At 36.7% G+C, this 13,694-nt stretch overlaps 1 protein-coding gene across 1 annotated transcript in view; it reads right to left on the reverse strand.

Moving 5' to 3' along the window:
- Positions 1 to 13,694, reverse strand: part of CDK5RAP2 (CDK5 regulatory subunit associated protein 2) — an 82,868-nt gene that overhangs the window by 53,113 nt on the left and 16,061 nt on the right. Inside the window, exons 10-12 of the mRNA XM_009319338.1 lie at positions 12,508 to 12,726; positions 6,727 to 6,897; positions 5,756 to 5,929 (exon numbers count right to left, since the gene is read on the reverse strand). Of these exons, the coding sequence (XP_009317613.1) occupies positions 5,756 to 5,929; positions 6,727 to 6,897; positions 12,508 to 12,726 (564 nt within the window). The remainder of the gene's footprint in view (positions 1 to 5,755; positions 5,930 to 6,726; positions 6,898 to 12,507; positions 12,727 to 13,694) is intronic.

Genomic DNA, 13,694 nt, shown 5'->3' on the forward strand with positions numbered 1-13,694 from the left:
ATGCAGCTATTTAAAGGAGTATTCACTTGCACTTATTACATAAAAATATCTAAGATATCAGCCATCACAGAAGAGAAAATAACTAGGATTATCTATAGCAAATTTAGGTGTATTAATGTCAGACACATATATTCTGCCTCTGTTTGAGAAGAATAGTAGGCCTTGTTGCTTCTCTCAGTTTTCTTTTTCAACTGAAAACTGAAAGGAAGAACAAAAAAGTGCCACAGCTAAGGGGGAATGTTTACGGCTCTAGTATGACAAGATAACTCTGGAGAGCAAGAATGAAAGGTAATTCTATTTTCTCCATATTACAAACTCAAGACTGAAAATTGAACTCTCAAGAGATACTACATCATTAGTGAACAGATCATTAACAAGGAAGAAATCTACACCCAGGAGTTTTAAGCAGCTGTTATTACTCCAATTGCAATTCCTGAATTGCAACAAAAATTCAGCTACAGTACAATCTCATTAATTCACACTAACGATGCAAAGACTCTGTTAATTTGAAAAATTCAATATTCTGCAAAGTAAACAGTACAAAAGCAAGGACAACTGTTGTTTACTTTTAATTATTTACACTCATACTTCACAGTATGCTAGCAAATATGTTAAATAATATTTTGCAAGTGTAATCAAGTTTTGATCAAATTACTCCCGTTAAGGTAATCTGCGTGTCAGGTCTTACTGCAGAAAGAGTAGCTTCTACCACTTAACGCTACAGATTCTTTGAAGAAGTGACCTTGCCTTGGTACACGTGCATCATGTTCATCTACCGTCACTCCTAATGGTAGCTGTATTCGAACAAACGTTTCCAGGTTCTAGTGCAATTTATACATTGAGTACTATTCTGTATATGAAGTGCAAAATACTGAGCTTCATATCAAGTTTATTATCTAGATGAGCAGAGGAGGAACACACAGCAATGGCTTCTGCTGACAGAGTACTGAGAGACACAAAGGCAAACAGATGGAGGTGGGTGATCCAGAGTCCATTAATAAAAAAATCTCACAAAAAAAAACATGTTAAAAAGTACACTTTACAGCCTGAACTAAGGAGTCTTATCAATGTGTTGGAATCTCAGCCTTTCAAGAACAGTCACTAAACATAAAATACACAGATTGCAATTTAACTTGGAAAAAGTTTTATCACAATTACGCTGATCAATGACATAAAAAGCAACAGGAAGAAATAAATCTTTTGACTTAATTTAGTTAGTTAACAGTCTGTTAAAAGTTCTAGTGAACTCTTGCATATGTCTGATACACGCCTTGCAATTATTACTGAAGACCCTACAGAACTATATCCTAATTAAAAGCTCTTTCTGAAGCACTGGCAAAGTAATGTGACTCTGAAGAGTTTACAGTACAGAAATCAGATAACAGTTGTCACCAATTGTTCAGGATCTAGTGCTGTTGTATTAACAAAGCAGCGTTATACACAGAACCATGCTCCGGTTTCCTATGTTTCTTTTAGAATTCACGTATTAATTTAGTTCTACATTTGCACCAAAACCTCTGTAAGCTCACGAAATCCTCCCAACTCTTTTCTTCTGCATAACGGAAGACATTAGCTGTTTCGTAATTCCAAATGTCACAGACTATACACAAATTATTATGAACTCTAAATTCAACTAGCTAGGGAGAAGTTAGCAAAATCATGAAGAAGTGTTCTTGATTTTTCAGAATCTTTATGAAAAATAAGGATGAGAAGATACAGCATGAACATCTCTTTTTTTTTTTTGGTACATTATTACTGTCATTTCTAAATAAAGCGTAGGAGTGAATTATTCCAATCAACTCCCCAACGGTACACAAAACATAAGGCAGCTCTGTAACTTAAATAGACCATAATGCTGTGGGAGTTAATGAAACATTAAACCTCTTGACACATGGTGTGAGGGAAAATGTGTTAGAGGAGATAGCTGCAAGACATCCAGGACCATATTGCAGTGAAAGATTTATATTCCCCTGAAAGGAAGCAATCTAATACATTAAAGTCTATATTTAAATCTGAAATACTATTGCTAAGCAGCAGTGGTGGAAAACATAACTTATTTTCATTAAAGGTTTCTCAAATTGTAAGCAATGAAAGTAAAAGGTTTATACCTCCACAATAAATAAGTTATTGGCAAAGTCACAAGAATATCCAGTTGCCTCACTGGATAGTCTCTTGCTTACAACAACCATCAGGATCATTTCGAAATCTCTGAAGGTTAGAGGATGAATGACTGAGAGAAGGCCATAACCTACACCTCATCACTGATTCATTCATCCATCCATCCACCAGTACCAGAATTTGGTAATTTCTTCTAACACTGCAGTAAACTTTATGTATGGCCTACCATAAATGAAGCAATCACTAATAAGATTAAAATTGTTATGGGCCACTGAGTCATATATCTAAAGATGAAAATTACTACAGCAAAAGACTTTTTTGGTGACTTTTAGAAGATGTCATCTCAACCACAGAAAATGTCACAAAGCTGATGGCTCTGAGGAACTTATAGCCCTTATTGGTGATATGTGAGGCAAGACTACTGGACTATACACTCCAAATATCACTTCATCAGGCTAACTCCTTTAAGATTAAATTTCTGCTAATATGGAAATAGTGAGATACACCAACCACATCCATTCCCATCACCAGGCCATGCTCGGTGTCACAGGCAAAAAGCATCATGTTTGAAGTGGGTGAAGACATGGATATTGACAAAAAACATTGCTGTTTTCAGCTATAAGCTAATCTCATCAAATCAGAAATTGAACTACCACTTTGTTTATGGGCTCACAACATCAGTTTCAAGAGACTGAAAGCAACAACTACAATGCGCTGATCACTATTTAATAGACAGGACACTTGTATTAAAAAAAAAAGTCAACTACATCACTTTCTATAATCACGACGACTCAGCAACAATGTGCACACTGCATCAATTTCAACAGCTAAGACACGTCTGCAGTGCTGCAACAATTGCACCAATTCCAATTCTCACGACACCCATCAACTGCAATGCTCTAGCTACATCAATCACGTTCATGCATTGACTATAATTTCTCCAGCTGCAGCAAATTAGACATCACAACTGTATGCACACAGTATTCTTCAGTTCCCTGACTGCACAGTATTAACTCCCTAAATACAAGCGTAATTATAACCAAAGTCAAATAACGTGCTGGTCATACAGGAATTAAAAAGTGCCTTATGTCTGCAGAAACATCAGATTTGCCTTGCAGGGTATCAGCTAACTACATTTCCTACTCCACCCTCCAGTGGTATACAAGCTCTCCCTCCAAAAAACAGACGTCACAGAAAGGCTACATTACAGCAAATCCAATTTTTTTTTTACACTTAGAGAAATCAATTTAGAATTAAAACTCATATCGCTGTGGCCCCTTACTGCAGTACACGCTCTGTGCAAGATTACACATGCAACACAACAGAACCCAGAAGCACAGCTCAAGGACTGAACAAGAGCAAATTTTCTCAATTTTGCTGCCTTTCTCAGTAATAAAATGAATCACAAAGGTCTAAAAATCTGTGTTAGAAATATATTTACCTAACAAATGCTCCAACAAAAAGAGCTTTGTAAGTACAGGAGTATTGGTTGTGAGAGAAGAGCATTAAGCACAAAACCAACTAAAGTTTCCAAAATTATATGGAGTCCACCGCACTTCTAAATTCCTTGGCTGTAAAATATATTTCATTCTGAGACTTCACAGATACCAGAGTCAGCAGTTGCATGACTAACCTAATTATCAGTGCCCTCGCACACTCTCTCTCTAGCCCATGACAGTGGCTCAAGAATCCAAAGTCTAATTAGAAACTGTCATTTATCTTCCCTGGCCTGGCCAAGGCACCCAGCAGAGCTTTGGATGTTGGTTGCTTTAAAATTTATCGTTACATTAAGATAAAGTAAAAACGTATGATGAAAGAGAGAGTTCTGCGTCTCTCAATTCAGTTTCTTCAACTTTAAAGATCAGTGAGGCTAGAAGAGCTTGGTTTCTCTTCTCTCTGGTGGGGAGGATCCAGCTGTGCATTTGCTGAGAGTTGGTGCAGCACTGTAAAGTCATCAGAGTCCAAGGCAGCCAGCGAGAGCAGAGCTCTGGATAACCTGTGTCCAAAAACTTGTGATTAATATGCCGAAGTGGGTTCTTACAGGAGGTATCTTACACAGAGGTTGAGCTGAGAGGACAATGGGTTGTGATTAGGTATTGTTCACAATCACTAAGTGAACCAGCAATAGAGAATAGATTGTGATTAGAAGGTGGGTACTGGGTCATTACCATGCACGGCTTCGCTTGCCACTGTTCTCTCTCCTGGTTATACACCTATATGGGAAGCGGGGTGTACAGAGGAAAGTTAGTGTTTGATTTTCATTAATTCTGTATGATTTTCCATCACTCTTAGGTCCCTTTGTGACAGAAGTTACGTGCATGCACTGCAATTTGTTTTACAGAGGGAGAATTTCTACTCAACCTTTCACAGACTTTATTTTCTCTGCATGTATATTCATATATACTTTGATATACTCTGCACCAGTACCCCGGCAAACAGTGATGCAGCTCCTTTACTCTGAGCTTGTCATATAACCCGTGACTCAACGTGTGCTTTCATCTACCTTGTTTAATAATAGTGCCCATAACACATTAAGCATCTCATCACTAGTGCGTTCAGAATGTGACACAGACGTAGCACTCATGTTTCCTTTGCCATTGCCTCACTTTATTTTAAACTTCCTTGAGAAAATCTCATTAATGACTGATATATCGTTAAAGAAACGAAATAGCTTTCTCCATCATTAGTACGTACTAGTCTAATTCTTTTTACTTTGCCTGATGCTTTTGGAGACCTTAACATACTAGGCTGCAAACACCACCAAAAAAAGACAAGAAATGTACCTTCAAAAGCAGCTTACTTGTTCAATAATCTGTACACAATAATAAAGAATGCAGTAATGGAGTCAGCAAGTAATTCAAAAACTTCCTAACAGTACCTGACTTTTTTTTTTGCTAGTATAGACGTGGGGGGTGAACGGGAAAGGAACTAACTACGTTTTAAGACTTTGAATTTTGACCTCTGATTTCAGGTACTAACAAGTCTTTTCAATTTATGGCATCAAATAAAAGAATGGGCATATATTGTCCACCTGTTTTAAAGATATATATATTTCTGTACTATTTCCTTTCTTCTTTGCTTTAAAGTAGTTTTCTTCTTGCCCTAGACATATCTTCACTCCTACCCATATTTTTTATCCTCACGCTCCATTTATCTCCTGTGGTCACTAGCTCTGTGCAATCTTTCCCCTTATCTATCAGAAGTACACAAACTGTCCTTTGCACCTCTCTTTGGAAACGCAGATACCCTCCCACTCAGGGAAATATGTCGACCCTAATGACCATAAAACTCTACCTCTTTATGGCAGGCAAAACATTTTACACGCTTTCTGAGAGCAGAGAGTTCAGTGATACCATATAAACTCATCAGAGTACAATACTATGTACTCTTACGATGCCAGATCAATACCACCATAATCATACAAATCATATGACACAATTATTAATAAAGCCATTCTTATCTTCTTAATAATACAGAACATTTTGATATGGTACTGATATGAAGGAAAAACAGCCCCTTGCTACATGGATGAATTACAACATATATGAGTCCACGCCTTTAAAGCCAAAGTCAAAATTCTCTTCAATTTGAAGTCAAGATATTTATCCGCAAATGATCAGAATTATGAAAAACTCACCTCTAACTCTCTGACTATCTTGGTGATTGACTGTTGAGACTGTGCAGCACATTTTTCCTTTACTAAGCCCTCATTTTTCAGTTCAAGTTCTTCATTGGCTCTTAGAAGGTTCTTGTACTTATTCAGGAGCTCCTGCAATTCTGCATCCTTTTCTTTAACTGTTCCATCAAGTTTCTAACAAAAGAAAACAATGAGACAGTTTTACAAAATTTACTCTAGTTTTTATATTGCAAAATAGACAAACAAACAAAATTCAGGAGAACATCCATGGATGATCCGGCACATGTTCTTTACATACCTCGCAAAAGACCTAAATTTAACATAAAAATAAATTTAAATTTAACATTAAAAAAAGAAGCAAAAAAAGATAGAACAGAAGCTTTCCCCAGCTGTCCAATCTTCTAAATATTAAAAAATAAGTCAAGGCATGCACCTTGGTCTCCAGGTATAGAGCAACCTCAGCTATTACTCTTTGCATTGCTGGTTGAATACCACCAGTACTTTTCAGGGTTATACCTCCAGCTATAAAAAAACCGAGCAGGGGTGCGTTAACATTCAGGCAGCTCCCTTCTCACATAAGTCATTTTGAATGGGCTCCAAAAAAAGAAGATAAAATATTTCAGTATCTATACCTATTCCTCAACTTCTAGTTTCTGCACGATAAACAGAAAATCATAGGCACTTCAGAGCTTTTAAAGTATCTTACCACAACAGTGAAAATTCTACATAAGTATTAGTAAAGCTTTCTTCCTCCTCTGTCCACACGCTTCATAAAACCCTAACACGAAATCTTATTGAATGCCACACACTCTATAATTACATGTCTGTTCTGCAAATACAGTATTATAAGAAGTGAAGGATTATCATCAAAATCAACAGTAATTCCAAATACAAATGTGATTTTGTAATAATTCCTCATACAAAATCAAATGATAACTTTCTGTTTTCCATTTCAACTTAAGTCCACCTACCTGAAGCAGTAAATCCTTTTGATTGACATTGTCTGTTAGCCGCTTCATAACTAGCTCTTGGCTCTGCAACTTCTGATTGCTTTCACTCAAAAGAATATTGTAATGATGTTCAACTGCTTTTTCTTTTTCAGTCATTTCACCATGTAATTTCTCTAGTTGATTTCTAAGGTCCTACAAAAAAAAATGAAACTGAATATTTAGCAAATCAACTTTAAAAAAAGTTTAAGACTAACAACCCACATTATTAGCTTAATTTTCCATTGCTTTAAATTACTTATATCACTGAATAGTCTGGAGAATGTATTTAAGCCAGTATCTTTCTCTTGGCATCAAGGAACACAATTAAAGAAAACTTTTAGATGAGGTGTCAGTATCGTCTTCTAAAAATCTATGTTGTTATTGTTTAAATGCTTTTCATACGGAATGACCGGACTCCAAGGCTGTTGGGAATATCACGCATGTAGATGTTGTCGCTCACTTCTGAATGAATGAACACTCACTTCTGAGTCAATTTTCTCCCTTGCTAGAAATAGGAGAAGATTGGTTACGGGTGATTCAGTTTGTCATTTGCTCTTTTTCTCATCACACCATGAAAATTCTTGCGCTAACATTGTATTACTAGTTACTTTTCCATCAAAGAAAAGGTCAGAAATGTTAAAACATTTTCTTTTGACAAGAGCACAAACTTCAAATGACCAATCAGGTCAGTCTCATGAGTAGAAGTTGTGAACAGCACTTGATCTTGATTCTGTAATTACTTCCTGCAGCTCGAACATTAGTTGCATCATCTCCACATCTTAGTTCCCCATCAGAGAAACAGATACTTCTTGACCATTTTGCTTCTAAAACACAGAAACAATCTCTTTCAATAGCCTTATGCAGTAGCAAGTCCAAAGGACTCTAAGATTTGTTAGAATCAACATGGACCACTGCAATGTAAAAAGTAATATCTCCTAGTCTGCAGGTCACGCACTTGACGCACACCACAATTACAGCTTTCTCCTCTGCATTCCTACTGATCCTGTTCCACTTCACTTGAAAATCCACCATCTGAAAATGTAGCTATCTATGGGGTTTCAAAATCTGACCACCTGACAAAGCCTTGGGTTCCAAGCAATAACATCAAACAATTCCTATTCCTTACATTTTGCTATGAACTGGGACAATCGCTAAATCGATGGAAATATATATGAAATAATTAGCATGTAATTAACAGTCAGTTCCCAGTTACAGAGTGGAAAATGTGCAAGAGCACAGGGCAGTACAAAAATCCATACTATGGCTCCTCTGTCCTTCCACCTTCCCTCCCACCACCGCTGTTTGTGTCACTTCTAACTTTGTTGCTGATTTGTTGGAAGTTTCAATGCTGTCAGTTGAAGGAGGCATAGCTTGCATATACACCGGCCTCATTTTATAAGCTTTTATTCTGCAAGCATTTTATAAGCATTCACTGCATGGACTGTGTGGAAAAAGAGAAGTAGAAACTTGTAACAAATGAGCTGTTGTCTAGAATTAAACAATTAAAACTTACAGAAGACTTTATACTATCTAAACTTCTTTTCAGACCCAAAGAACCAGGTAACACAGCCTACATCTTAAAATAAATGTTTTCCATTTATTCCCAAAAAGGGCCCATTTGTGAAGTATCATAAGCCCTTTAGTTTGCACATATGGTAGTCACCTATAAACTTTACATTTACCTCCACTGGGATTTAAAATTCAATAGTTGTTTCTTATTCTAAGTACAAAGAAATAGTACTAGTGACACTTTAATTGCAATCTCTTTACAAACTGTTTTATGTCCTTTTCTTGACTTAATTACCTTGCTTCATGCAGGTTCACATCAAATCCTTAACATCATTTTACTACTTCAGTGTTTTACTTCTGTTTATTTTGCACATTAAATACAAATTGTCATTTACAATGCCTTTTGGTTTACCCACTTAATTTTAGCTTCATTACCAGGATTCAGCTAAGAAATCCCTAATAGCTCCCAAAAAAACTGAAACATTATTCAGTTTCAAAGAATGATTAAGCTTAGACCTTCAGTTCTGCAAATAAAGGTAATTTTTTCAGGACCAAAAGAACTACTTGCTTGACTAAGAAAACTGAAGAATTGCAGAATCAGGTCCAAGTTTTGTCTATATACACAAACTCTTAAATATGCTTCTATTTCTTCCTGACTACTAACTATAAATATAAACTGCAGTGTAGCACATCTCTTTTGGAAGTAGTGTAAGGTCTGATAACTGCAAAGTCTTCAAGTTATGGCTTCAAGTTACAGAGTTCTTCAAGTGGGTCACATTAAGCCTATTCATATACAACACGTGAATTGGAAGCAAAGGATCAACTGCAGTGTTATGATTTTCACTGCATTGCAAAGTTCACTCATTGGCTTTCTATTTTTACACTGGTTTTATACTATTACATCACTGAGAGGCTTTAAGTGTTTAGGGTCACCTGTTAGGTAACTAAACTTCAAAGCAATGCTTTTGACCTGTCTTGTGACTTCAAGTGACCAGCACTCCGTGACGTCTCTTTACGAAGACCGTAAACAGCTTCAAGAAGAAAAGATGATAGACATGCATAGATTAAAAAGATGCTGCTGCAATAACAGTGCTACACCCCCTATTAGCTAATCTCAGTCATCTTGGTGTACCACACCTGTCAGGTATGGAAACTATGCTTCTGCCTTTAAAGCAGCAAAAATATCGTGGCTGGGTTTATGGAAAGAGGCGGACTGACAAGGCATACAATTGTGGAAAAAGTCAAAAAGCCTGCAAGAGACTTGCAATTTGCAGATAATTTGCCTCTACTATTTCTGCCCCCAGAGTTCCCTAAATCCTTCCCAAAACAAGCTAGAGTTGAGACCGAAAATTACCTTCTTTGCATGAGCTAGAATTCTGTAACACACAAAACTATCCATCACTATAGCAGGTTGCTTGAACTCATTGACCACTCAAATTGTCTGGGAGAAAATCTATTGCTTTCTATACATTGAGTTGCAAGGATAATATAGTACCTACAGCTCTCAAAGCATAAACTTTGCAATTCCCTCTGCCAACCTTTTTCCCAAGAGACTTTCCTATGATTAATGATAGCTGAACTAAGAAAAATGAATGTGAAACACTATAATATAGAAGACTGGAGCAGATGCCTCCCCCTCCTTGTCAGATGGAAAACAGGTTGGTGAATAATTAAGTTGTGAAGCTCCAAAACCTCCCTCTCAGGCTAAACTACAGGTAGGAAGACTAAATAATAAATTCTGCCTAATGAGTTATTCTGCATTTCCCCAACCACCTGATCAAATATGAATACCTAGTAAATGCACTCTAATTGTCTACATTTAGGCCTGGAGAGAGAATGGATACCTGAAGTGTTTAATCATGTAAATTTGAACAAACTCTTTGATCAAGAAGCACTGAATCTCTGTTATAGACATAGTAACGTGGTGGACACAAGCAACATTAAGGATGAGTTGATGTTTATTCCTCAATTGTATGTAAGAATATATGCCCAAGGTTTCTTGTTTCAGAGAGCTTAAAGGGATGCTGAACTACTGCTTAACAGCAGCTTCTGGAAAGTACAGAACTGAAAGAGTTTTTACTTTTAAAGTTGACCTAGTAGAAAGCCAGGGCACCCAGCCACGCTGAGGCAGGGGCATTGTTCAAGAACACCTATGCCCATTCCTCCAGAAGACTCCTAATACTGGGCACAGTCTGCAATTTGGATGATCAGCTCACATGTAGCAGTCCTAATTTAACCTTCTTCCACTCCAAGACAGTAATGCCCAAGTCATCTCTAGACAAACGGGGTTTACAACAGGACAGAAGTACTTCTTCTGGATGTCTAAGTTTTATGGGGATTTTTTTATTAAAATAGATACATGCAAAAATTGGGATTATCCCAACTACAGTATATGAAAAGTCATTGAAAATTTCCCTGTGAGTGAGTGAAGAGCTAAAGACAGCAGTTCATTACAGATGTTGAGGGCATTTTCTACAGTTTAGGTACATTCTTGCTAGTTTTATTCTAACAAAATAGAAACACTGATAAATAGGTATCTCAGAGCATAAATAGAACAGAATTTTTAAGGCTGTCTCATAAAAAGTTTGCAACAGATCACCGAAGTGGTTTTCTATTTGTCAAAGAGCAAAATATCACAGCATATTTTTTTACTCCCACATATCTACTACTTAATGGGCAAAATTTCACAGGCAATGTTGCTATATCCAAATGTACTAGCAACTCTGAAATTGAAGCAGCTGTTCTGCAAGGAGTAGGAAATAGGTTAGGGATATAATTTTTGTAAGACTGCTCATCTTTTGGCAGGAACGCTTTTCCCCAGGGAGCTAGTCATTTACATGAAAAATTTGGACATAATGGCGTCAAACAGGCTTCTGTAATACAAGTAACTTTGAATCCCCTGGCAACTCCCTACTCAGTCCTATTTTTCCTGTCTTTTCTATACAGAGTTATACTCTAGCTCCCCTGAAAGATGAAAAAAGTTCTGAATAGAGAAGACAGTTAAATATAAGATACTTTAAATCAATAAAATATGTTCTTTGTGGCTGTTTAACTGACAGGCGCGATCTGTTCTTTCTCTCCTTAACCTCAACACCCTGAAGAAAATTTCAAAGCACACCAAAGATAGACTTTGTGACAGCAGCCTAACCACAGTTGACAATCAACCAAAAATGCAAGTTAAATTGGGGGCAGGAGAGGGGGAGAACAACTTATTTGTTTGTGGGTAAAGAGATCCCTCTACTGGTTTTAAGTGGTATTGCAGGGACAGCAATTTCCACATATACCTGCTTTATTAAGGTCCTTATTTAATAACTGAACCAAAACATCCACTGAATAAATACAAGCTCATTTCATCTTTTATGTAATTTAATATAGCAGGAGACTAATCCCTAACTGAAGACCAGACTTTGCATGCAGGCAGGACTCTAGGTGAGAAGACTTTAGAAAAATCCATGTGACAAGACATACAGGTGAGAATTATGTTTTATGTCAAACACTCAGCAGAAAGTGCATCCTTTTTTCAAAGGAAGAAAGGAAGAAACCTGATCATTCACTTTGTTGCATGAACTGTGCGTGTTGGAAGCAGATGTGCTTATCTAAACACCTACAGCAAGGTAAAAAAACCCTAAACAGAATATAAAGCAAGTAAAATTAATGAACAGATACAGCACATCATTTTTACGTTAAATTGTGATCAACTAATCCTGTGCTTTGGGAATTTTACAAGCAGAAATTATTAAATATACAGTCTTTACAGTGACCCTGCTATGATAGCAAAAAGCAAGCTGAAGTTTGGCCTAAGGTTGCAACAACTGGCTACTTACCCCTGTTCTGCATTAGAACTTAGAAGAAAGTTAGATTTAAGTAGTGTAATTTAAGATAATGTATAGACATGTAACAAGACAAATACAGCAGAAATATAAAAGGTATGTTGTTGTACATGTTCAGACTCTCCCATCAGAAAAACTGAAACCAATAGTAACCACTTGCCACTTATAAAGGCTAATGATTTTTCTTCTAGGACCTAAGACTATCAAAATTATGTTTATTTTAAAATATTTTTCTATGCAGACTATGCACCAGAATTTTCCTCAATCTTCTTGGCCACATTCTTTTGAACACTGCCTTTAGGCAAATGCATTTACCTTTCCAAAAAGTATTCAAATCAAAAAACTAGATTTGTTAGAAAAGGACATGCTAGAAATGTTAAATTATTTTTAAACTTTATGAAATAAAGTAAAAAGTGATAATAACATTAATGGTTTTGTCACTTCTGCTCTTCTGTAGTTGTGCTTCATCCAGCTCCTTCTCCATTTTCTCTCTTTCTAAATTCAAATCGTTTAGCTCTTGATCGGTCCTTTTAATCCTCCTTTGTAGTTTACGATTCTCAGCATCCTTTGTAAGGTTTTCTGAACGCAGCTCTGCTAAGAGGGTCTCTTTTTCCATCAAGAGAGCTTGATAATCCTCAGCACCCTGAAACATAATGCAGCATTCAAGTTCTATAAGGGTATTTTGTAGAGGCTGGAAGTCTTTACTCCTGTTGCGTCCAAACCCACTCCCCCGCACCTCTTTCCAGTACTTCAAGATTATGGTGCAAAAAAACAGTGAAATGACAGTTACTCACACAACAGGGAAAATGTTACACTGAAAATTTTCTCAACTAGTGTAACACAGCTTTCAAAGACATCCAGAGCAGGATAACAAAGTCTTAGATAACTAAGAATTAGATAAAGGTTGACCTGCAAAGGAGTCCACAGTGCAAATGAGATCATATTATTACTGATTCCCACAGCTCTTATTACATAAAGCTTTCTACTTTTGGGTCAGTTTGAATCCAGACTAGGCCAAGTAGTTACCAAGTCATAAGCATATTTTTTATATGAAATAGCAAGTCTGATTTGTGTTCTTCCCCATCACATACTGTTACAACTGGCCTCCGTGAAGTTCACAACACAGATGACAGGATTAGTGGGCTATGCAGCACGATCTACTCACAGAGAACTGCCTTCAACTCAAGTTTGTAGCTAAGTAGCAGAGTAATGAGGAGAAAGGCTTGCTCTGTCACCCACCATGCAATATGGATTCTGTGGACAGGAGGGATTAGTTGCACTTTTTAAACCTAACTTTTCAAAAATAATCAAGCTTTCATAAAAATGAAAGGGTTAAAATTAGAGTAATATTTCAACTTCTATGCTATGAAAAAGCAAACGTAAGCTATAGATTCACACAGAGATCAAAATGACCTGAAGAAGAAATAGGATATACTTTTCTCAAAGCAGCACACTTAAAATTTAGGCTTAAGTGAAATAAATGGCTTTTGAAGAAATGGAGGTGCTCTGTGAGAGCTAAACATTACTACTCCATTAGACTCTGAAATCAAAAAACAGTACAGTCACAAAAGCTCTAGGTGCGTGTACTTCGGAGGCAAGCGTATCAACCTC

Source organism: Pygoscelis adeliae, unplaced genomic scaffold (genome assembly GCF_000699105.1).
Source record: "Pygoscelis adeliae isolate BGI_AS28 unplaced genomic scaffold, ASM69910v1 Scaffold270, whole genome shotgun sequence".
Lineage (NCBI taxonomy): Eukaryota > Metazoa > Chordata > Aves > Sphenisciformes > Spheniscidae > Pygoscelis > Pygoscelis adeliae.